Source organism: Mobula birostris, chromosome 1 (assembly GCF_030028105.1).
Source record: "Mobula birostris isolate sMobBir1 chromosome 1, sMobBir1.hap1, whole genome shotgun sequence".
NCBI lineage: Eukaryota > Metazoa > Chordata > Chondrichthyes > Myliobatiformes > Myliobatidae > Mobula > Mobula birostris.
This window is the reverse complement of record NC_092370.1, coordinates 219,096,692-219,122,752: the sequence shown is the minus strand read 5'-3', so window position 1 is coordinate 219,122,752 and position 26,061 is coordinate 219,096,692. Positions and strand designations below refer to the sequence as shown.

At 41.8% G+C, this 26,061-nt stretch overlaps 1 protein-coding gene across 1 annotated transcript in view; it reads left to right on the top strand.

Annotated features, from left to right (window-relative positions):
* Positions 1 to 26,061, top strand: part of kcnh5b (potassium voltage-gated channel, subfamily H (eag-related), member 5b) — a 507,516-nt gene that overhangs the window by 92,118 nt on the left and 389,337 nt on the right. Inside the window, exons 4-5 of the mRNA XM_072251293.1 lie at positions 15,665 to 15,793; positions 24,090 to 24,205. Of these exons, the coding sequence (XP_072107394.1) occupies positions 15,665 to 15,793; positions 24,090 to 24,205 (245 nt within the window). The remainder of the gene's footprint in view (positions 1 to 15,664; positions 15,794 to 24,089; positions 24,206 to 26,061) is intronic.

The window sequence follows — 26,061 nt, the reverse complement described above, 5'->3', positions numbered from 1 at the left end:
ATGTAAACATCTCGTAAAAGTCCCTAATGTTTCTGTCTCTACCACCACCCCAGGCAGTGCATTCCAGGCACCCACCACACTGTGTGTGTGTGTGTGTGTGTGTGTGTGTGTGTTTTTAAAAAAAAAAATTCCTCCTTTGAAATTGCCCCCTCCCACCTTACATATATTCCTTCTGGTATTAGATATTTTGACCCTGGGAAAAAGATACTTTCTGTCTACTATGTTTGCCTCTCATAACTTATCAGATCTCCTCTCAGTCTCTGCTGCTCCAGAGAAAACAGCCCAAGCTTGTCCAAACCCTCGTTTTAGCATTTGTCCTCTAATCCAGACAGGGGTGCAATGCTAGCCAGAGCACACCGGAGCAAAAAAACATCCAGTGAGAGGATTTAACATGATGTTTTCACTCACAGAACAGCCACTCGCCGGATTTTTTTTTGTTTTTGGCATCATTCTTTGTAAACTCCAGAGTCTGCTGTGCGTTTTTAAAAAAAAAAATCCTAGGAGATCAGCAGTTTCTGAGATACTCAAATCACCCTGGGCAACACCTAATTAATTAGCTTGTTTATTTCGGCTTTTTTCTTAAAGATGAGCTCCGGCTAGCACTGCACCCCTGAATCCAGGCAGCGTCCTGGTAAACTTGTTCTGATTCCCCTCCAAAGCCTGTACATCGCTCCTATAATGGAACCAACCAGAAATGTATGCAATACTCAATCCAGACTGAATCCAAACAGACAATTCCCCAGCAATCTCTTCTCTTGCCTCACTCAATAACCTGGGGTATATCCAATCAGATTCTAGGGACTTATCCACATGAATGCTCTTTTAACAGACCTAACATTACCTTGTCCTTTATCTCAAAATGCCCTATCATATCAATATGCTCAGCACTGATCTCCCAGTCCGCCACGTCCTTCTCCTTGGAAAATACTGGTGTAAAGTACTCATTAAGTACTTGTAAGCTACCCACATCCTCCACGTTCAAGCAAATGTTCGCCCTTTACCCTTGGGTGGTCCTACCCTCTGCCTAAGACAGTAATCCTCTTGTTCCTGCTGTATGTAGAGAATGTTGTTTTCCTACACTGTACTTCTTTGGTGGCTTTATTCTGCATTGTTATAATTTTATCTTGCTCCAGCTGAATGCACTGTATAATTATTTGATGTTTATAAATAGTATGCAGGGAACACATAGAAGGTGCTGGAAAAACTGAGCAGGCCAGGCAGCATCCATGGAAAGGAATAAGCAGACCGACCTCTCATCAGCACTGTACAGTATGCAAGACAAGCTTTTCACTGTATTTTGGTGCATGTGACAAAAATACACCAATACCCATACCAATACCAATTTCAAGCAAGAGGTCAGATCTATGAAGGAGGATTAGAGATGACATACATACACACACACACACACACACACACACACACACACACACAAACTCAGCAGGCCAGACAGCATCTATGCAAAAGGATAAATATTCGACATTTCTGGCTGTGGCTGTGACCCCTAATGAAGGGCCTTGTCCTGAAACGTTGACTGTACTCTTTTCCATAGATGCTGCCTGGCCTGTTGAGTTCCTCCAGCATTTTGGGTGTGTTGCTTTGGATTTCCCGCATCTGCAGGTTTTCTCTTGTTGGAGATGATGGTCTGCAATTGTGATTACACCAATTTCTAGTTTTGGCTAGCCTTGGCTTCAAGAAAGAGTCAAGTAGGTTAGTCAGTTCCTTGTGGGTAATGTTGACTCGTCTAGCATGCATAAACAACTAACAGCATATGTAATCTGTGTGGTGTAAAATAATATTTTAGCTTGACTGTATTAATGCATAGTATCTGGAAACTGTGTAGAGTCACCGTCACTTTATTGTAAAGATTCCCAGAAATACAGGAGGCATTTTATTTTTTGTGCTGTATGCTTGGAGAAGCACATTGAACAACTATCATCATGACATCTTAATCAGTGATACAAAGGTTTGTTACATCACCGAGTCAGTATTTATAAGGAAGTTCCAATCCCATTCAAATTCACATTTGCTTTGAAATTTCCTCCAATAATTGCAAACGAAGGGCGATTAAAACAATGAAAGGACAGAGGCTTGCAGACAGTATGCAAGGACAATTAACAGTCCTTGAGTGCAAAGGGAAAGCTGTACTTAAAAGAAAACAGACAATTTAGTTAGCAATGTTTTATTTGACCAGTTTCTATGAAAGGAAAATTGTGATATTGCACATAAGAGTCCTCTACGGGCACAACCAGCAGAATATATTGTGTGACGGGTCTGTGGCTTGTGAGATTGGGGATTAAGTATGAGCATGGATTGTGGTTTGGTTATTGAGCAGAAAATAGAGCATATAAATAAAGATATCATTTTCAAGGCAGCAATATAGCTGAGTGTCGCTTGGGACATACATATTTATTATCAACATGAAAATAATGTTTTCAAGCTTGTTGACAATATAAAGCTAGCGGGCAAAGCATCCCATGGGCATGGAAGGATAGACTCCAGTTGAGTAACTGAGCCAAAAGATGTCACATAGAACACAATGTGGAGAAATCTGAAATGACCTTCTCAGTCTGGAATGATGGAAATGTAGTAAATATTAAGATCGAGAGGCATTCTTATACAGCACATTTTATTTATTTAGAGACACAGTGCAGAATTGGTCCTTTGAGCCATACTGCCCAGCAATCGCTGATTTAACTCCTGCCCAATCACGGGACAATTTACAATGACCAATTAACCCGCTAAACGATATGCTCTTGGACTGTGAGAGGAAACCGAAGGACCCAGAGACAGCCCATGCATTGCACGGAGAGGAAGTACAGACTCCTTACAGTTGACGTCGGAAAGGAACTCCGAGCTCCGATGTCCCAAGCTGTAATAGCGTTATGCTAATCACTATGCTTTTGTGGCACCCAACATGATTGCTGAAAGTTAATGGGAGAAATAGCAAGCAAGTATATCGTTCGGCCGTATTGTAAGAGACTGAGTACGTGAGTGCAAAGTCTCGCTCTGATCCTGTCGGGTATCAAATCTGGACTATTGAGGACAACCTTGATCATCTAACCTCAGGATAAACACAGCAGAGGTTTATTTGGTTATTTCTTAGGATGGGACAGCTGTCTTGTGAGCAGAATGGTGTAGCATAGGGTTCCTGAAGTTTATTGAAACAAGATTTTGTTGGATTGAAATATACAAACTCTTCAGGAGTGTGACAGAGTAACTTGCTGGGTGGCTGCACCCATTGGCAGGAGAGTCTCGGACGAGGCGCCATGAGGGGATATGGTGCAAACTTTCAAAATAACCGATTGTTCATTCAGAATGAGATGAAGAGATTTTATTTTCATTCCAAGGGTGTGAATATTTGGAATCAGATCCAAATGAATTTGGACTTTTCCTCTCTGATTAACCCTACCCCTGTCTCTGGCTTGATGCCTTCACTGTACATGCAAACTAAGTGTTTTGGTTGGGAATGCTGGTGGGTTTAAGGATGTAGGCAGATGAGCTTTGTCATATTTCAAACAATAGTTTCAACATGTTTTTGCTGTTATCTTGATTCCGTTAATCTCTGGATGCCACTGACAATGTGCAGGAGAAAAGTGTTGGGGAGTAACAAACCACTCTTGTAGAATAGCTTCTTCGTATTTTATTACTGAGGAGCCAGACAGTGTTCTTATCACACTGAGTGAATTTCATTATCTCCAGCTGCAGATCATGGAATATAGCAGCTTATAGCATTCTGTCTTCTGCTGACTCAGATGCTTCTAAGATATAGAATTGGGGAATTTCATCTTGAGACTCCTGGAATTTGTTATGGTACAGCTGATTAAAAAATAATGGGAGTTAAATTCTGTTTAAAAAAACATGATAGTAACACTGTCAGTACTGAAGCTGAGGCAATACCTGTGACACTCTTCAAATGCTTGGGAAACTTGATAGAGGTAACGGTTTCCTCAGATCTTTTTTTTTTAAAAAAGGACACTGCACCTGCCTTTCATGGCCTATTGGTACACAAACCTATCCACAGAGTTCTGAAGTATTTGCCCCAGTGGTATCATATGATACAGTATATCCCCAAGAAGCTCACATACTTGAGTATGTTGAGGATAAGTCTCTGTTTTTTACTTTGTGATTTAGTCTTTGCAATCTCAGTAGGGTATGTACAGCTCACTCTCTTTATTGTTCACGGTGGTGATCAGAATCAAGCATCCCTGTAATGCTAGATTCTTGGAAACTACTGAATCATACTCAGGATCACTGACGTATACCATGAAATTTGTGTTTGTGGCAGTGGTACAGTGCAATACATAATAATAGGGAAAAAAACCATGAATTTCAGTAAATATATAATAGTTAAATAAATCGTACAAAAAATGGAAATAAAAAAAGTAGTGTGGTAGTTTTCATGGGTCAATGTTCATTCAGAAATTGGATGGCAGAGGGGAAGAAGCTGTTCTTGAATTGTTGAGTGTGTGCCTTCATACCAGACAATGATGTAGCCAGCTCGAATGTGGTACTTTTGTAGAAATACGTGAGTGTCTTTGGTGACATACGAAATGTCCTCAAACTCCTCATGAAGTATAGCTGCTGTCATGCTTCTTTGTAGCTGCATCATTATGTTGGGTCCAGGATAGGTCCTCAGATATTTGTGGTGTCTCTGCACAACTACATGTGAAAGCATGCATGCAGGAGATGGCTTTTACTGGTGTGTTCACATTGGAGAGAGAGAGAGCGAGCGAGAGAGCAAAGTGCATACGTAGACAACAGTGCGTGCGCAGTCAACAGATCAATACGTAGTGCTAAGGGCCATTACTGTAAAAGAAATAGATCCATATATTATACTGCTTCCCCCTTTAGATTAATCCACCATAAAACTGTATATGTGCAAAGCATTCAATTTCCCTTTCATAAATCCGTATTCCAAATAAACATGCTTTCACATTAACAGTCATAACTAACTTCATACTTCTAAGGGTTCAGTCTTTTGGGTGGCACTCTGTTTCTTTCAGGATAGCGCCTCTGGACCTGTGGAGGGGCATCAGATTTGGTAGGGGTCTTGTCTAAGACAACTTTCTTGCTTTCCAGTGTCTTGTTGCTGTCAATGACATCATCAGAGAGGTAATTCTAGTGACTGTAATGTGTCCATCTTGTTGGATGCAATTGACTCAGGTGTGTTCTTTGATTGAACACCCAGTATCTGGTCCACATGACGTCTCCGTGTCTGATCTCCAACATCCACTGTGTACAGCAGTGGTCCAGTTCTTGTAGCTGTCCTACCGGGTGTCCACTTGTCTTCTCGGTAATCGTGCACTCGGACTTCCTGTCCAATCTTGAAGCTCCTTGCTGCTTCAGTTGGTAACTGACTGAACTGTTTATTCTGCACTTCCCTCCGGAGGTCTGGCTTCAGGAGGTCTATGTGAGATCTCAGATTCCTGTTCATGAGCAACATTGCGGGTGTTTGATCTGTCATCACATGTGCAGTGTTTTGATACACAAAAAGGAAGTTGTCTACCTTGTGCTGTAGAGAAATGTCCTCCTTGTCCATCATTTTAATGGACTTCTTGAAGGTTTGGATAAACCTTTCAGCTAACCCATTCATTGCTGGGTGGTGAGGGGTTGATTTGAAATCTCTGATGCCATTTTTCTTCATGAACAGTCTGAATTCTTCTGACGTGTATTGTGGTCTGTTGTCACTCACAATTTGTTCTGGCAAGCCATTTCTGGCAAAGATAGCCCTCAGAGCAGAGACAGTCTTTGCTGAGGTGGTTGATTTCATTGGTATGACCTCCGGTCACTTTGAATGAGCATCCACAGCAATCAGAAACATGGAGTCCATGAATGGCCCAACAAAGTCCATATATACTCTTTGCCATGGTGATGAAAGCCACTCCCATGTGTGTAACAGTGCCTGTGGGGGTGCATTTGGAACTTTTTGGCATCCTGACCAGCTTTTGGGCAAGTTTTCCGTCTGCTTATCCATTCTCTTCTCAAACACCTTCTGACTAGCATTAAGCCACTGTGACAATTGGTGCAACAATGTGGGCTGCAGTTGCCTGTTGATGGCACACTGACAGCTTTGACTGAGTGCTAGTCTAGTAGGATTTTTCTCAGCCATTCACATCCGAAAAGTGATGGTCCTCTACTTTGCTGTGTCTGGCTTCCATATGTCACATTTACTTTCAGTTTGCCTTTGGGAGACACTTCTTTGCCTGTGCAGGTCTTTAGCATCACTGAGGTCTTCTTTAGAAAACAGTCTGTTGTAATCAGCCTCTGGTATTATGGACAAGGTTGACCCTGAATCAAGCTCCATTTTCAGTTTTACACCAGACACATCTATTGTGATTCATATTATATTGTGATCTGCTTCAGTAATACTGTGCACTTCTAGGCATGACAGTTCACCTTTGTCAGGCTCCATTGTCCTGATTCTGTTTTACATTCAGTCACTTTATACAGTTCCTTAATTTTGTGTTTGAGATTTTTCACTTGGTTGTGCTTTTTGTCTGCTTTGCACACTCTCTCAACTTGACCTTGTCTGTGACACTTTCTGAAAACTTTTTCTTTGAATCTACAGTCACTTGCATCATGGGAGTATTTGCCACATTGATAACATCTTTGGGTGTTTGCACCATTCATGAACATTCTGTGTATTTCACATTCTAACCTCCTTTTCTGTAGATCTGCTGCATCCTTCGCTGGAGTCTCTAATGATATTGCAATGGTCAAAGCCCATTCTAAGGTTAGGTCTCTTTCTGCCAGTAGCCTTGTTTGAGTGCTTAGACTATGCATGCCACATACAAGCCTGTCCCTTAATGCATCAGAAAGTCCATCTCTAAAGTCACAGTACTGGGCAAGTTTGCACATTTCTGCAATGTATTCAGAAAGGTTTTCATCTTTTGATTAGTTCCTTTTGTAAAATCTAGATCTCTCAGCTACTGCCAGTGGTTAAGGCTCAAGTGATTTTGTAAAATTGTAACAATTTCATCGAATGTCTTGCTTGCTGGCTTTTCAGGGGTTACTAATTTGTGTATGAGACAGTGTGTTCTTGGGACCATTAAGCTAAGAAGTGTAGTGGCTTTCTTTTGCTCCTCCACATTGTTTGTGTGATACTACAGTTCAACCCTCTCGATGTATGACTCCCAGCCTTCATTAGCACTATCAGGTTCATCAGCTTTCCCAACTGAAGCCATCACCATGTTATTTTCACTTTAAATTCAGTGAGTCTTTCATTGTTAGTCACATGTTTGTTAGCATCACTAATGGCCTTCTCTGTTTAACTCTTCTTGTTTTGTCGTATAATCGTACCGTAACCGTCAGTGCTGTTCGAGATATTTTCAGACATTCAGGTTTGTACTCGTTGCCAATTTGTTGTGTTTGTGCACAGCTACATATATGTTAAAAATAAAGCATGCATGCGGGAGATGGTGGGGGGAGAGACGGGGAGATGGCTGGGGAGAGGGAGATGGGGGGGAGAGAGAGAGAGAGAGAGAGCAATGAGCATATGTAGACAACAGCGCATGTGCAGACAACAGAACAATACGTAGTACTAAGCGGGGGGGTGGGGTCATTGCTCTAAAAGAAGTAGATACTTACATTACAATATTGACACTCAGGAACTTGAAATTGCTCAGTCTTTCCACTTCTGACTCTTAGAAGACTGGTGTATTCTCCCTTGTCTCACCCTATCTGAGATCTGCTGTATCTGTAACTTCACCAATCAGATTCATCAGGCAGAAGCAGCTATTAATATTATACATACTTCATTTTCTTTTTTTTTGTTGCTAATTATGCTTGACTTGTTTTCCATTTGTGCTAGTTTCCTTAGCAATTTGAATTAATAAGAAAGAATTTACTTTGATCCCCATAGGATTTCCCATTATCTAGGTGCCTGTATTTCTTCTTACAATTTCTAATTATATAATCCTTCCCTTTCCCTACCCTACACCCTACACCTGATGATCCCATGAACACTTTCCTCTGTGTGTAGCTAACCTCAGCAGGCACCTGTTATAAAGGTCAATGCTAGATCCAAATGGAAATCAGGTGCCACCTCATTTCTGGTCCCCTCAACAAAATGTTGCAACTCGAGCTTTCCAAAACTCATGAGATGCTGTAGAAGAAGATGCAAACACCTTCAAATCACTGAGTTTTTCTGATTATGTTTGACCTTTTCTTCATGCAACTTTTCTGCCATTTGCCTTTGTTCATTGGGGTGCGGCAAGTCTGAGAAGACTGCCTGAGATTCCGTTCTCTGCTGTACACACCACAGGGTTGATTTCTTATTTGACTCTTGCTAGCCAACCTCTAGGAAAGAAATACCTCTAGTAATATCTCCATTCTTTCCCCAGTCCCTCTGTTCTAGTTAGAAACATAGAAAATAGGTGCAGGCGTAGGCCATTTGGCCCTTCGCACCTGCACTGCCATTCAGTATGATCATGGCTGATCATCCAACTCAGAACCCTGTACCTGCCTTCCCTCCATACCCCCTGATCCCTTTAGTCACAAGGGCCATATCTAACTCCCTCTTAAATATAGCCAATGAACTAGCCTCAACTGTTTCCTGTGGCAGAGAATTCCACAGATTCACCACTCTCTGCTTGAAGAAGTTTTTCCTCATCTCGGTCCTAAAAGGCTTCCCCTTTATCCTCAAACTGTGACCCCTCGTTTTGGACTTCCCCAACATTGGGAACAATCTTCCTGCATCTTGCCTGTCCAATTCCTTTAGGATTTTATACGTTTCAATAAGATTCCCCCCTCAATCTTCTAAATTCCAACAAGTATAAGCCTAGCTGATCCAGTCTTCCTTCATATGAAAGTCCTGCCATCCCAGGAATCAATCTGGTACATCTTCTTTGTACTCCCTCTATGACAAGAATATCTTTCCTCTGATTAGGGGACCAAAACTGTACACAATACTCCAGGTGTGGTCTCACCAAGGCCTTGTACAACTGCAGTAGAACATCTCTGCTCCTGTACTTGAATCTTCTTGCTATGAATGCCAACATACCATTTGCCTTTTTCACCGCCTGCTGTACCTGCATGCCCACTTTCAATGACTGGTGTACAATGACACCCAGGTCTCGTTGGACCTCCCCTTTTCCTAATCGGTCACCATTCAGATAATAATCTGTTTTCCTGTTCTTGCCACCAAAGTGGATAACCTCACATTTATCCACCTTAAGTTGCATCTGCCATGAATTTGCCCGCTCACCTAACCTATCCAAGTCACCCTGCATCCTCTTAGCATCCTCCTCACAGCTAACACTACCACCCAGCTTCGAGTCATCCGCAAACTTGGAGATGCTGCATTTAATTCCCTCGTCTAAATCATTAATATATATTGTAAACAACTGGGGTCCCAACACTGAGCCTTGCATTACCCCACTAGTCACTGCCTGCCATTCTGAAAAGGTCCCATTTATTCCCACTCTTTGCTTCCTGTCTGCCAACCAATTCTCTATCCACATCAATACCATACCCCCAATACAGTGTGCTTTAAGCTTGCACACTAATCTCCTTGTCAAAACCTTGTCAAAACCTCTTGAAAATCCAAATATACCACATCCACTGGTTCTCCCTTATCCACTCTACTAGTTACATCCTCAAAAAATTCTGAGATTCATCAGACATGGATTTTCCTTTCACAAATCCATGCTGACTTTGTCCGATGATTACACTGCTTTCCAAATGTGCTGTTATCACATCTTTAATAACCGACTCTAGCATTTTCCCCACCACTGATGTCAGGCTAACCGGTCTATAATTCCCCAGTTTCTCTCTCCCTCCTTTTTTAAAAAGCGGGGTTACATTAGCCACCCTCCAATCCTCAGGAACTAATCCAGAATCTAAAGAGTTTTGAAAAATTGTCACAAATGCATCCACTATTTCTTGGGCTACTTCCATAAGCACTCTGGGATGCAGACCATCAGGCCCTGGGGATTTATCTGCCTTTAATCCCTTCAATTTACCTAACACCACTTTCCTACTAACATGTATTTCCCACAGTTCCTCCATCTCACTAGACCCTTGGTCTCCTACTATTTCTGGAAGATTATTTATGTCCTCCTTAGTGAAGACAGAACCAAAGTAGTTATTCAATTGGTCTGCCATGTCCTTGCTCCCCATGACCAATTCACCTGTTTCTGACTGTAAGGGACCTAATTTGTCTTAACAAATTATAGACCAGTGAGCCCTACGTCTGTGGTGGGAAAGCTGTTGGAAAAGATTCTTAGAGATAGGATCTATAGGCATTTAGCGAATCATGGTCTGATCAGGGACAGTCAGCATGGCTTTGTGAAGGGCAGATCGTGTCTAACAAGCCTGATAGAGTTCTTTGAGGAGGTGACCAGGCATATAGATGAGGGTAGTGTAGTGGATGTGATCTATATGGATTTTAGTAAGGCATTTGACAAGGTTCCACACGGTAGGCTTATTCAGAAAGTCAGAAGGCATGGGATCCAGAGAAGTTTGGCCAGATGGATTCAGAATTGGCTTGCCTGCAGAAGGCAGAAGGTGGTGGTGGAGGGAGTACATTCGGATTGGAGGATTGTGACTAGTGGTGTCCCACAAGGATCTGTTCTGCGACCTCTACTTTTTGTGATTTTTATTAACGACCAGGATGTGGGGGTAGAAGGGTGGGTTGGCAAGTTTGCAGACGACACAAAGGTTGGTGGTGTTATAGATAGTGTAGAGGATTGTCAAAGATTGCAGAGAGACATTGATAGGATGCAGAAGTGGGCTGAGAAATGGCAGATGGAGTTCAACCTGGAGAAGTGTGAGGTGGTACACTTTGGAAGGACAAGTGCCAAGGCAGAGTACAAAGTAAATGGCAGGATACTTGGTTGTGTGGAGGAGCAGAGGGATCTCTGGGTACATGTCCACAGATCCCTGAAAGTTGCCTCACAGGTGGATAGGGTAGTTAAGAAAGTTTATGGGGTGTTAGCTTTCATAAGTCGAGGGATAGAGTTTAAGAGTCACGATGTAATGATGCAGCTCTATAAAACTCTGGTTAGGCCACACTTGGAGTACTGTGTCCAGTTCTGGTCACCTCACTATCGGAAGGATGTGGAAGCATTGGAAAGGGTACAGAGGAGATTTACCAGGATGCTGCCTGGTTTAGAGAGTATGCATTATGATCAGAGATTAAGGGAGCTAGGGCTTTACTCTTTGGAGAGAAGGAGGATGAGAGGAGACATGACAGAGGTGTACAAGATAATAAGTGGAATAGATAGAGTGGATAGCCAGCGCCTCTTCCCCAGGGCACCACTGCTCAATACAAGAGGACATGGCTTTAAGGTAAGGGGTGGGAAGTTCAAGGGGGATATTAGAGGAAGGTTTTTTACTCAGAGAGTGGTTGGTGCGTTGAATGCACTGCCTGAGTCAGTGGTGGAGGCAGATACACTAGTGAAGTTTAAGAGACTACTAGACAGGTATATGGAGGAATCCAAGGTGGGGGCTTATATGGGAAGCAGGGTTTGAAGGTTGGCACAACATTGTGGGCCGAAGGGCCTGTACTGCGCTGTACTATTCTAAGTTCTATGTAACCAATCTTTTTCTTTTCACATATCTATAAAAGCTTTTACAGTCAGTTTTTATGTTCCCTGCCAGCTTTCTCTCAATCTTTTTTCCCCTTTCCTAATTAAGCCCTTTGTCCTCCTCTGCTGGACTCTGAATTTCTCCCAGTCCTCAGGTGTGCCGCTTTTTCTGGCAAATTTGTATGTTTCTTCTTTGGAATTGATACTATCCCTAATTTCCCTTGTCAGCCACGGGTGCACTACCTTCCCTGGTTTATTCTTTTGCCAGCTGGGATGAACAATTGTTGTAGTTCACCCATGCGATCTTTAAATGCTTGCCATTGCATATCCACCGTCAACCCTTCAAGTATCACTTGCCTGCATAAGTGAAAGAATCCAAGCATGACAAGCTTTCTCTATTCCTGAAATCACACTTTTCCTCAAGAACTCAGGCCATTGACCCTATCTTGTACCCTTAACAAACGCTCATGTGCAAAGTGTTTAGCATCCTGTCTCATCTCCCTGTGGTGGTGTTTCAGAGAATGTTACCCTTGGCCCCCACGTAGTACAGCACAGGAACAGATCACTTTGGCCCATGAGGTCTGTGTTAACTAGTACTGCCAGTTCAAACTGCATATCTGCCCGCATGTGGTCTATTTCCTTTAGTCCCCTGTTTGTTCATGTGCCTCTCAGAATATCTCTAAAACCTAGCTAATTAACTCCCTGTAGCTAATATAAATGACTATCCAATTGGACAAATCACTACATCCAACATGAACAAAACTGACAAGTTCCTTGAGAAACACATCATCAGCCATTGACCTCAAGTAGAATTCTAATAATTTCACACCTGGGAGAGAAAGAAGTTAAAACACACACAGAACCATACAGTTACATATCTTTCTGCTCACATTTTTAAGCATTGAATCTTTACAATAAACCAGTGTGCTTTTAGCACTCAACCCTCTCGGAATTGTTTATTCACACAGTGAGTTGGCAGCTCTGCTATGGGTGAATAAATGCCTCTTATACTTGTGCCTTTGATTCTTCTCTCTAATAAAACTGCTTTTCTGTCTATATCGGCAGCTTTCCTTTGTGTACTTGAACTTCAGTTTGAGACTGAAATAGGCTGTGGATTTTAAAATCATAAAATGAACACTGCTTTCTTGGAAAACAAGTAATACAGAAGTAAAACTGACATTTTTCCTTCCCGAAAGACTCTCAGAATTATTACAGATTTTTGCTTTCTTTTTTGAAATTGCACTGCTCTTGCGATAACAGAAATATTCCTGGTACTGTGTGCTCTATTCATCACTCCAGAAGTGGCCACTGAGTCTATGCTTGTGGACTTCTGCTGTGCAGCCCGTCCACTTGAGGGGTTGACATGTTGTGCATTCAGAGATGTTGCTCTTCTGCACACCACTGTTGTAAGGTGTGGTTATTTGATTTACTGCTGCCTTCCTGTCAGCTTGAACCAGTCAGGCCATTCTCTTCCCACCTCCCATATTAACAAGGTATTTTAGTCCACAGAACAGCAGCTCACTGGATTTTTTTTTTTGTTTTTCAAGCCATTCTCTGTAAACTGTAGAGACTGTTAGCATGAAGATCTCTGGAGATTCTCAGTTTCTGAGATACTCAAAGTACCCCACCTGGCACCAACAATCATTGCATGGTCGAAGTCACCTAGATCACATTTTTTCACCGTTCCGCCGATTGGTCTCAACAACTGAACCTTTTGAGCATGTCTGCATGCTTTTATGCATTGAGTTGCTGACACCTGATTTGCTGATAAAATATTTGTATTAATGAGCTGGTATCCAGGTGCACCTCATAAAGTTGGCATTGAGTCTAAATGTAGACGATCACTGAGCAAGAGGAGAGGGTGTTCATAATGCCACTTGTATTCAGGCCGGCAGTGAAGGTCCTCCATCTCTGTCCTTGGCCATCAAAACCAATTATTGTCTTAGTCTTGGCGGTGTTCAGGGCCTATTTCACCATGCCGGTAGCTTCCTCCTGGTTTTCACTACTGTCAGTCATGCAAGCCCTGGGTGGAGACTCAGGAGTACTGTCACGCACAGGTATAGAAAGTTTCTTCATTGTTGTTTCAATTTTGTTTTGGAGGATCAGTGGACCACTCCTAGTCTGGCCTCTACCCTTTGACCTCTTTGGCCTGGGTGACCCGACCAAGAGTCAAAGCACAAGGCCCTGACTCCAGCCAACATGGCTCTTCGGTCATTGAAGAGTATACAAGTGTCCAAACCCTATGACAAGCTTGTGGTCCTCTTGGAAGAGACTATCTGTGGTGATCTCACAATCAGATTTATATTAATAAGCCAAATAATTTATTTTTTTTTCTCCCTTTCGCAGTTGTCATGTATAAAATTTCCCATCAGTTACCTTTGTGCGTCAATTTTCACCTGTGAATATGGTGACATTTCATTTGCAACCATCACTGCTGGAAAGGTTTACGGGCTGATCCTGTTGCAGGATAAGCCATTTGCTTTCCTTAGCTAACAATGTGGTACATACTGGGTAACTGGATTTGGAAAGCTTTTTGACTCTTGCTAAAATCAGAGACATCTTGACACAAATCACATATTTATCCAACATCTGCTGGATCTAAAATAAAAGTGAGCACCCATGGAGAAAGAAATGTCATAAACCTGATGAAATGTCGTCATCTTTATATTAACTCCATTTCCTTCACCACGAACGCTGCCTGCCATGCTGAATATTTCTAGCGTTTCAGTTTTCATTTCGCACAGTATTTTTGCTTTTAGATGGATCTACCTGAATCTTGGGTTCAAAGAAGACTAAGTACTTTTTGTCTATTCTCAGAGAACATAAGAAATAATTGATGTTATCAATGTTCAATGTAAATTTATTATCAAAGTACGTATATATCACCATATACAACCCTGAGATTCATTTTCTTGAGGGGATACTCAATTTGGTTCAGAAGAGAAGATGGTGACGCAACAAAATGTGCAGTGGCCACTCCGGAATGAATGTCTGTTATTTGTCAAGTAGGATGCTGTGCACAATCCTGATTTGATGGAGACGGACGTGAGAAGCATGGAGGAATATTTGGTGAAACTTCTGAAATGCCTGTTTCGCTGCCACTGCTACTGTGTGATCCAGAATCTCCGGAGGGGAAGGCCCCGAATCCTCGGCTTTGCCTGCTGCTTGGCGGCTGGGGCCAGGGTCGAAGCGCTCGGCAGAGATGGTGCTCGGTGTTGGAGGACTGGTCAGAGGCTCGAAGTTTTCGGAAGGACTCGGAGTCGGCTGTGGTCGAGTGCGTCCAGGGTGCTGCGTCGGCAAGTTTGCGGCGCTGGAGGTTCATGGCAGGGAGAGTTTTTCTTCTTTCTACCGTCTGCGTGAGATGTTGGGGCTATTGGGACCTTGAGACTTTTTTTACCGTGCCCATGTTCTGCTCTTTATCAAATTATGGTATTGCTTTGCACTGTTGTAACTATATGTTATAATTATGTGGTTTTTGTCAGTTTTAGTCTTGGACTGGCTTGTCTTTCTGTGATATCATACTGGAGGAACATTTTATCATTTCTTAATGCATGCATTACTAAATGACACTAAACGAGGACAGAGTGTCCTCATAATCTAATCTAATCTATATATATACGATAATAACCACAATAGAATCAATGAAAGACCACACCATCCTTTCCTCTTTGTCCTGATACTGATGAGAAATTATAAATGCCAATATTTTTTTCTGTTTCTTCACATCTAATATGTGGCAGGAATCTATCAGACTTTGTTACAGTGTTTGCAGGCTAGGATTTGATGGTATTTGCCGAGACAACTTGCAGTTAAGCAAGCAGGTTGAATTTCATTAAGTTCACCAACAGAAAGAGATGAGAGGACAGGTGGTGCGAGGGACTAGAAAGGAATAGATATGGGTCAAAGATTGGATTTCAAGAAAATCTTTCGAAGCAAGAGGGAGCTTTTGGGTTAGCAGAGTTAATTGATAGTGTAGGAAATGGTCAACCATCTGCAGTGATTACAGAGTTTCTGCAGTATACAAGACCAATTGTTCATTCTGATCAGGCTTTGATGCATTTGTGTGGAATGTGTTGATTTCCTTTTGTTTAATGGCCTTTTTTAAATGTATTCGCATTTTTTCTCTCTATTGGCAGGAACTCCACTCTGGTTCTACATGCAAATTGCACCCATAAGAAATGAATATGACAAGGTGGTTTTATTTTTATGCACCTTCAAAGATATTACCATATTTAAACAACCCATTGAGGATGAGTCAACAAAAGGTAATATTTCTTTTCCATTGCTAAATTGATATGTTTGCTATGAGAGAATTCAATGTGGTTTTCATTAAGTATAGTTTGCCTATTGTATCATTGGATTATGTGCGGGCTGACTGCTGTGGCAGGAGGGAGATGATGACTGTTACATGAGAAGATTCTACCAATTGCTCAGTGTGCAATCCAGAAAATTAATGTTGCTTCATTCTGCAATTCATTTGAATATCTAAATATATTATTTGTCTTAAGATTTCTGTTGGCGTGTCTTCCCTCAGGATCCATCTGCATCTGAGCATCAGTTTGTTTGCTCTCCTATGTAATATTATAACCTATCCTTGACAATTAATCCACATGTTATTGCGGTCCTGAGGTTACTTGCGCAAATTTGGAATTATTCTTTTGCATTGAGATGATCAGACTACCCCCTAACCCAGTTCACACATGGTTTCATTCATGCAGCCACAGAGTCAATGTTGCCTTGACAGTGGGTTTTAGGAGTAGCACTTTCAAAGACAATATATTTCATTCCTTTAATGTGAAAAACATTTCAATGCTAAAGTTGGTGTTCCAATTACAATTAATTGTCTTAGTTTATTTACCTCTTTATTGAAGCCAGCTACTCTCCGTGTTGTATATTGCTTTCCATGGTCAGGCTTCTTTACACTGGCCTCTGCATTTTTAAAATTTATAGGATCCTTTAGCTCCAAAACTTTCTTCAGCCGTCTCACTCACAAAGACTCCAAATGTGCACAACCCCCTCACTCCCAGTTGATGCTCTAATTCATTCTGATTTTTGTTGTCAGCCTCACCCAAGTTCCTCAACATCTGACTCCCTCCACCTTACCTGCGCACAATCAGCTGGTGTCCAATCTCTCCCTCAGCTTCCTATCTCCACCATCTTTCTTGACTTCTCTTCGCCTGCTGCACCATACCCCCATCCCTCCCTTCCTCCTACAATGTTTTGATTCGGACTTCCAATATCTGCCAACTCACAGCTTCAATTTCAGACCTCATCACCATCCCACTCTTCAAACTCTCTGAACACCACTCCTTCCTTTCTCTTCCCTCCAGCAGTCTCATGAATTACCCAAGGACTGCTGGCAAGTGAACAATTCAATATACATTTATCTGTTCACTGCTTCCTGTTGCACTCTGTGGGAAATGAAACAGAATCCGGTTCCACAGATGTCTTGGGTTTCAGCTGTCAAGTGCAGGGAATTACATCCATTGCACACCACTTTTGGGGAAAAAAAAAATCACTTATTCCCAAATGACCATTTCTAGGTCTTTAGATTCCATATAGAAACTAAAGAAAGAGAGTGAAAACTTCACTCTCCCTTTGAAAGATAAACAAGCGATTCTAAACCAAGCAGAGGATCATATAAAATAACTTTAGATGGCAGAGATGCAACACAACACAAGACTTTTTAAAAACAGAAGAATGTAGGAACAACTTAGAATTATAGATTTGGAAAACATGTATTGATCCATTTTGTTTGGTCCATTCACATTTAAATTTTTGTTCTTAAGTAAATAAAATGTGCACATTACTGCACAGATAATCGCTGAACACATAACGAAATTTTAATTGGATGATGGTAGCTCACCCACTCATTTGCCCTACTAGTTACTATCTGCTAACAGAATTTGAATAAGCGCAGGCCTGATTAGTACTTGGATGTGCAAACGCTTGTGCAATAGCCGGTGCAGAAGAGTTTGTTGAGCTTGCATGCACCACTTACTCTGGCAGCTGGTTCCACACTCTCACCGCCCTCTGAGAGAAGAGATTCCCCCTCATGTTCCCCTTAAACATTTCACCTTTCATCCTTAACCCATGACCTCCAGTTCTAATCTCAACCAACTTTAGTGGAAAAAGCCCATTTGCATTTACCCCGTCTATACTTCACATAATTTTGTATATCTCTATTAAATCTCCCCTCATTCTCCTGCGCTCCAGAGAATAAAGTCCTAACCTATTTGACCTTTTCCTATAATTCGGTCCTCAAGTCCCAGGGACATCCTTGCGAATTTTCTCTTGCACTCTTTCAGTCTTATCTTTCCTGTAGGTAGGTGACCAGAAATGCACACTCCAAACTAGGGCTCACCTCACAAGTGTCTTATAAAACTTCAACATAAAATCCCAACTCCTGTACTCAATACTCTACAGTATTGTACTGTTCTGTACTGTACTTAATTGTTCCTGATCTAAGCTCCACCTTCCTTTCCAATTCCCAGAGCAATAAAAAGATAATGTCAACTAATTTAATAATAATGATAAAAAAAGATGGTTGATCAGCAAATCAAAATGTTAACAGGAAAATTCTGAAGGGATATATATATGGGTCTTTTGCATATGACAGATGTTAAATGCTAATTGCTGATGTAGTCTGCTTATTGACTACAATCAGTAAGCAGCCCATACAAAGCAGCTGCAGATTTACAGTATTTGCTGCAGTGCGGAGTTGTTTTCTAGAGTATTAATCAAATGGTACAGCCATTCTTGGCTATATTCCACATCTAAAATTAATGGAAGATGGTTGAATATTTATCTTTGTCAAAAACTAATCCCTTTCACTTGATTTGTTTCATATATACCACATCCCTTTAGTGTTTGAGTAAAAGGATAGAAAACTGGCAAATGATTAATCAGCTAATTCTAGTTTGCATACTCTAGTTATGTCTAGACTTTGACTTTTGAATAACATTGCATATCGTTTCAAAATGACAAAAAGATTAACTGAAGTTTCAATGTTGTATATTACATCTTATATATTTTTGGCTGGATTGCAATTATCTCTAGATCTTACCAGCTCCATGATAAAATACTATATATTTTAATTCATTTCAGATTTCAGTTGCTGTAACTTTGAGTTATTGTAAAAATTATTGGCTCAAAATTAATTGCTGATCTTTGGTGTTAAGTGTGTCAGGTGACTGAACTCTAGGCTACCAAATGACTCATTCATGAAAGTGTATGAGAGCCGGGGCCCTATGCCCAACACATGTAAAACAAATGTCCACCACCAACCTACACCTCCGACAATAAAAGTTCATAGTGAGGCCCTGGCAGCTGTGGACCAATTTTCATATCATGATGAAAATCACATCCTGTATCAATGATGAAATCCACCATTGCTTTCCATGCATCATCAGCCTTGAGTGGACTGAGGGGAAAAAAAGTTGTCTGAAGCCACAAAACTTCTGGTCCTCAGGCAGCAATGCTCTCTGATTTCTGAGGTGCTTCTAGACTACCAACAGTGGGCAACTCAAGGTCTTGGAAATATTCCCAAAATTGTCTGTGCAAAATCTCCAAATTCACTGGAAGGACAAGAGACCTACACTCAACATAGGCTTAATTGAATTGACTTTGTTACTTACATCCTTCATATACATGAGGAGTAAAAATCTTTACATTATATCTCCATCTAAATGTGCAATGTGCAATTTACAGTAATTTATAATAAATATTATGTACAACAGGATAGCCAAAAAAACGTAGAAATGCAGTTGTGTTAGCATGAATTAATCAGTCTGATGGCCTGGTGGAAGAAGCTGTCCTGGAGACTTTTGGTCCTTGTTTTTTATGTTGCAGTACCATTTCCTGGATGGTAGCAGCTGGAATTGTTTGTGGCTGGGGTGACTCGGGTCCCCAGTGATCCTTCAGGCCCTTTTTACACACCTGTTTTTGTAAATGTCCTGAATAGTGGGAAGTTCACATCTACAGATGTGCTGGGCTCTCTGCAGAGTCCTGCGACTGAGAGAAGTACAGTTCCCATACCAGGCAGTGATGCAGCCAGTCAGGATGCTCTCAGTTATGCCCCTGTAGTAAGTTCTTAGGATTTGGGGGCCCATACCAAACTTCTTCAACCGTCTGAGGTGAAAGAGGCGCTGCTGTGCCTTTCCCACCACAGACCACGTGAGATCCTCGGCAATGTTTATGCTGAGGAACTTAAAGCTGTTCACCCTCTCAACCCCAGATCCATTGATGTCAATAGGGGCTAGCCTGTCTCCATTCCTCCTGTAGTCCACAACCAGCTCCTTTGGTTTTGCGACATTGAGGGAGAGGTTGTTTTCTTGATACCACTGTGTCAGGGTGATGACTTCTCTGTAGGCTGCCTCATTATTATTTGAGATTAGGCCAATCAGTGTAGTACTGCCAGCAAATTTAATTGGAGCTGTGGGTGGTGGCACAGTCATGGGTATACAGATAGTAAAGGAGGGGGCTTAGGACACAGCCCTGAGGGGCACCTGTGTTGAGGGTCAGAGGGGCAGAGGTGAGGAGCCCACTCTTACCACCTGCTAGTGATCTGACAGGAAGTCCACGATCCAGCTGCACAAGGCAGGGTGAAGACTGAGGTCTCTGAGCTTCTTGTTGAGTCTGGAGGGAATTGTGGTGTTGAATGCTGAACTGTAGTCTAAGAACAGCATTCTCACATAAGCATCCCTCTTCTCCAGATGTGTAAGGACGAGGTGTAGAGCTGTGGGTATTGCGTCACCTGTCAATTGGTTATGTTGGTAGGTGAATTTTAGGGTGAAAGATGAAATATTTAAACGGAGTATGAGGGATAACTTGTTCAGAGTGTAGTGCGAGTGTGGTGTTCCTAGCAAAGAGTTCGGTGTAGATACAATTGTAACATTTAAGAGAAGTTTGGATGAGGACTATGGTGTAAGGGATCACCCAGTGGACAGGGCAAAAGTCATCAAAGCCTTTGGGGGGGGAAAATGCAAAAGCCCCCTGACATTTGAAACTTCCTCAGCTTAGAGTAAGGAATGATATCAGGATGGTGTTGAGTCTATGCACTGGGAATACACAGAGGTCCAGAGTAAATCCCTGTTGACCTCCTGCCCCAACTGTAGAAGAGCGTGTGGTTTCCACACTTTATCAATCACTTCAGTACTCACAAAACTGTAGTCCTCGTTTCTCAGGAAATATCTGAAAAGAAGGAGGTATAATAGAGTACTCACACTTTACTGGGCTTCAGAAATTCATTCCATTGCTACTTTAGTACTACTGATTGGGGATGAATTCCTCGGCAGTGGTTTCACCCAGCTCATCATCAGGGTGATGGAATGTTTCTGATGGGTTCTCTGTTGAGGTTTGGACTAACGCAGACACTTCATAGATAAATCTGACTTCCACATTTGAATCCGAATGGCTGATAGTGAACATTTGGAGTTTAAGATGACAGGCAAGAATTTCAAAGCTGGAAACAAAATGAATACAACTTATCCCAATTTCAACAGTGGATTGGGCTGTGATGGATGAGATCTATATAAAGACCAAACATCTTCCCCTTATTAAATGGAACAAAATCGTGCAGTGGAAGCAAAAATTGCTGGAACTGTTTAGCAGGACAGGCAACAACTGTTAAATCAGCTTCTCTTCTCTGGCCTGCTGAGTTTTCTAGCATTTTGCATTTTATTTCCACTTTCTTGCATCCTCAATACTTTGCTTTTGCGTGCAAAAAGATGTTTTAATATTAGGTAATTAATAAAACAATTTTCAATAAAAGTTCAAATAAATTGCCACACTTTTTGATCTGCAGATATAAATCAAAAACAAAGATTAATGTTTAAATATGTAAACCTTCAAAATACTGAGAAATATTTAAGTGGCCTATCCAATCAAACCAACATTTTGCTTAATAACATTTGTGTTTTCATATTGTTCCAACATAGTTCTCTGCCATTACAATAATTTTAAATTGTGGTCACTGCTGTTATTAGACAGACACAACAGGTAATTTGTACACAGAGTCCTTTGAATAGCATTGATAACTGATTGGTTAAACCGTTTTTGGATAGCTCATCAAATGCTGCAGTGGGATCTTTGACATCAATCGGAACCTACGCACTGGCCTTAATTTAAAAATTTCTCCTCTCTATGCATCAGTGTCCTGAAGTGGTCACCCCAAATGATGCAATTATCTTCTCGAGTACAGCAAGAGCTCATGTTTGTTTGTGAGGGCGAGCCACAGCCAGGGCACAATTTTAACCTTCCTGGCAAAAGTAAGGCAGGTTTGGATCAGGAGCCTGCTTGCTATACAGCTTGATTTAGCTGGCTACTGGAGTCATTAAAGTGTAGGTGTAAAACAAGCAGTTGTCTGAAACATGTTACATTATCTCCAGGTGGATTAGATTAAAATTACCTCCTTAAATGTTGAATTGTTGAGACACAACTCTCCTACTCTAGAGTCCTGTTCCTGTGAAAAGAAATGGAATTATTGGCTTTTAAAGATCTATGCAACTGATTTATGCCTAACATAGAAACAATCCAAGGTAGTTTTGACAGATAGTCCTTTAACAATTCATATTATTTTATGTTGTAAATTTGCTGCAGAACAGAGTAGGCAGCCAAGTTGTCATAGCATAAACACACTGTAGGCTGAGTGAACAAACCCAGTAAATAAATGTAACATAAATCTCAATTCCCTAAGAATCTTTGTATTCAGTGACTACTTCGAGGATATTCTAGTTAAATAGGACTAAGTTCTAACTTCAGTGGAAAAATTCTTGAAGCTCAGGTTACCCAGTATAATTCTAACCCCATAATGTACACAGTAGCACGAAGCGCAGAATCAAATATCACTGTGATGATTGTACGCTCTAGCATCAATTGTTTGGCGACAATAAAGTAATATCCTCACGATCTTTCTGCTACCTAAAATCACCCTGATATGTTGATGAGGCCTGTCAATAAAACTGCTCTGTTTGTATTGCTCATTTTACATTTTGTAAAATGGCCTAGCCCACAACCATTTGAGGTGCCTCTATACTGGGAAGGCAGCAGCAGTACCCACCCTGTTTCCACGGTGATCTTGGGAGTCACTCTGCCGCCTGTCATCCCCTCCACCCATTTTCCATCCTCTCTCATGACCTACACTGCGGCTGCCGATGCTAAAGCAGCCAGTCCGAAATAGCCGCCTTCTTTGGCACCGAGCTGTCTCTTGAAGGCCGGTTCCAATACTTTGCTTGTCAAAGCCAAAGGCCTGAGATCGTGTTTTGGATCAGCCTCCTACCTTGACAGACCATCCCACCACATGAGCTGAGTGCGGTTGGTGGACCTGAAACTTCTATAAAGACCGATACATAACTTGTGCTTGATTTCAAAATAAGATTGCATTACATCTCAATGCTCACTCATGCCTTCCATATAACCCAAGTTGCCATGCGGTACCAGGCACCCTGTTGACAGTTTTATGGTAATAGGCAAAGGTGTTGAAATTGTATCTCAATGCCCATGCATTGCCTTTGGGCTAGGCTCCCAGCACAGTATTTACTTGCTTAACACTGAAAAGCCTGGTGCATAACTATGTGTTGTACTCCTTGAAAAACAAAATGTTCAGGTTTGCTTGTTGTTCTCATCACCATTTGTGGATCATCTTCTTCATTTACCGTTAAAAGATTTCCATTCAGTGCAGAAAATAATGCCACATTTGGGATGCTCTGAACACCGCCAGGAAACCACTCAGAGAATTCATGGTCGTGGTAGTATGCAAATACCTTTCATCAAATGATGTAGGATAGAGGTTAGAAAATAAATTAATGCAAACTATTAAATTCCCCCCTTCCACTATTCTCCACTTTGACCTTTTAACTCTTATCTGTCCTGCGTTGCTTCCTCCATCCCTGTCTTCTATTGTCCGCTCTCATTTCCTATCAGATTCCTTCTTCTCCACACCTTGACCTTCCTCTCCCACCTGGCGACACCTACCAGCTAGCCTCCTTACCCTCCTCCCCCACCCTCACTTTTTTATTCTGGCATCCTCCTCCCCTTCCCTCTCAGTCCTGAAGAAGCGTCTTGGCCTGAAACGGTGCCTATCTATTCACTTCCAAAGATGCTGCCTGACCTGCTGAGTTCCTCCAGCATTTTGTGTGTTTAGCTTACAATTGAATATGTTTTTTTAATTAGTAGAGAAGAGGTGATAAAGAATAGGTATTAAATGGATCCTTAAAAATCAATTTTTCTATGCTGAGCAATATTTTAAATGCTCTTGCAGTTCGTGTTCAAGTTTAGTGTTAACTATCTTGGCATACATACGCAGGGTTTGCATAACATGCAAGTTAGATTTTTGCAGCAACGGCTCAGTATATTACAAACATGACTACATAAGTTAACAGCGAACTAAATTAACATAAACTGTACGTAACTTATACATTCCGGGTCACACCTACTTGAAATGATACACTCATTGCTTTGCCACCATCACAGGTTAACAACTGATGTGAAACAAGTAAAATGAAGGCAGTGTAAGAGAGGGTTTTGGAACAGGCAGTTACTCTGTGCTTTCTTTAATGAAAGGGTGGGCCAAATTTGCTCGACTGACCCGGGCACTGACAAACAGTCGGAGTGTTTTGCAGCAGTTGACTCCAATGAACAAATCTGATGGCGTCCATAAGCATTCACGGCTTGCAGAGGTAAGTTTTGAATTCCTTCTGGTGGACATTTTCCTTCTGAGCATTGGGCTGGGCAGTAAGCCTATAGGGGAATGAAGCTCAATCCAAAATTCATGACAGGACTGCAGAACAGAACAGCAATTGGTAGACTGCCAGGGAATATTTCATCCACTACTAAGATTCTGTATTTGAGAGTTTCTCCTTTACTTTTGACTCTTTGCCTCCAGGAATCTGTTGATAAGATGCAAATCAACATGTCAGGTTTTGTGTCAGGTCAGGGCCTTGCCTTGCTGCTGGTACCACGTAGCCCAGGACTACCTGTCTCGGGCCTGGTTGTCGGCAACTCAACTGGCAAACCTCCTGGTGCACTTCGGTTAACCAGGGAGGAGGGTGTGTAGGCACCCAGCAGGACTAAAAACAAAACCTGTCAAAGGGCGGATGAACTCTTTGTGAGTCAACAGATACCTACTGTCTGTGTGAGGAGTTGCGCGCAACACAGTCTTTCGTTTCGCACCTTGTAAGGCATGAATTTGTCCTATGCTGGCCCCCTAGGCTTGAGTTGACATAGTAGTAGATGTAAAACTCAGAGGGAAAACTTAGTTTTCCCATCACTTTGGGATTTCAGACACTTTGTTATGTGACATTTAGCTTGTTCACAGCCACAATAGAAAAAGGATGGCTGGCAGTACTTAATTGTAGAGGGATGGGAGATGAATCTGATCTCGAGCTCCATTTCTCAAATGTAAAGTCTGCCCATGTTCCAGTGCAGAGTCCAAAGTTCAGTGCTCACGGTAAAGAACAAGGAAAATTTATTATCAAAGTACATACAGTACATGTCATCATAGACAACCCTGAGATCCGTTTTCTTGCAGGTATATTCAATAAATGCAAGAACCATGATAGAGTCAATGAAAGAGTGCACACAACAGGGTGGACAAGCAACCAGTGTGCAAAAGACAACAAGCTGCACAAATACAACAGAGAAATAATAATAATAAAGAAATATACAATAAATATTGAGAACTTGAGATGAAGAGTCCTTGAAAGGGAGTCCATAGGTTGTGGCAAGTGAACTTTAGTGAGCTTAATGAGCCTGATGGTCAAGGGGTAATAACAGTTCCTGAGGCTCCTGGACCTTCGTCCTGATGGCAGAAGTGAGTGTGACCTAGAGGGTGGGGATCTATGACGATGGACGCTGCTCTCCTATGGTGGTGATCCATGCAGATGTGCTCAGTGGTAGGGAGGGCTTTACCCATGATGGATGTGGCCGTAGCCATTAATCTTTGTAGGCTTTTCCATTCAGGGGCATTGGTGTTTCCATACCAGGCCGTAATGCAACCAGACAGTATTCTCTCCACTACATATTTATTGAGGTACATATATGGTCAAAGTGTGTATACCACACGCAAGCTTGAGATTCGTCTTCTTGCAGGTAACCACAAAACAAAGAAGCACAACAAATCCACCAAAAAAAACCCCACACAGCAAAGACTGTCAAACACCCAGTGTGCGCAAGAGGAACAGATTGTGCAAAGAATGAAACGAGTAAACAAACAGCACAGAGAACAGGAACTGCAAAGTCCCCGAAAGTGAGTCCACAGCCACTGAGCCAGTTCAGCACCGAGGCAAGTAAATCCTCCTGAAGTAGTAAGCTGAACACTGGTTCATCCTTTACCCTCCGCCTTGAAATCTTGATTTTTTTTTTCTGGCTCAGCACTTAAATTGGCTAAACTGAGGCTAATTTTTCACTCTTGGGCCCAGCTTTGATCCAAGCCTGATCCAACGAAGGCTGCTGCAGCCATACCTGCATTCTTGAGAGTCCAGTTCACTGAATCCATCAGGATACTGCGTAAAAACTGCAGATGGTTTCAAGACAC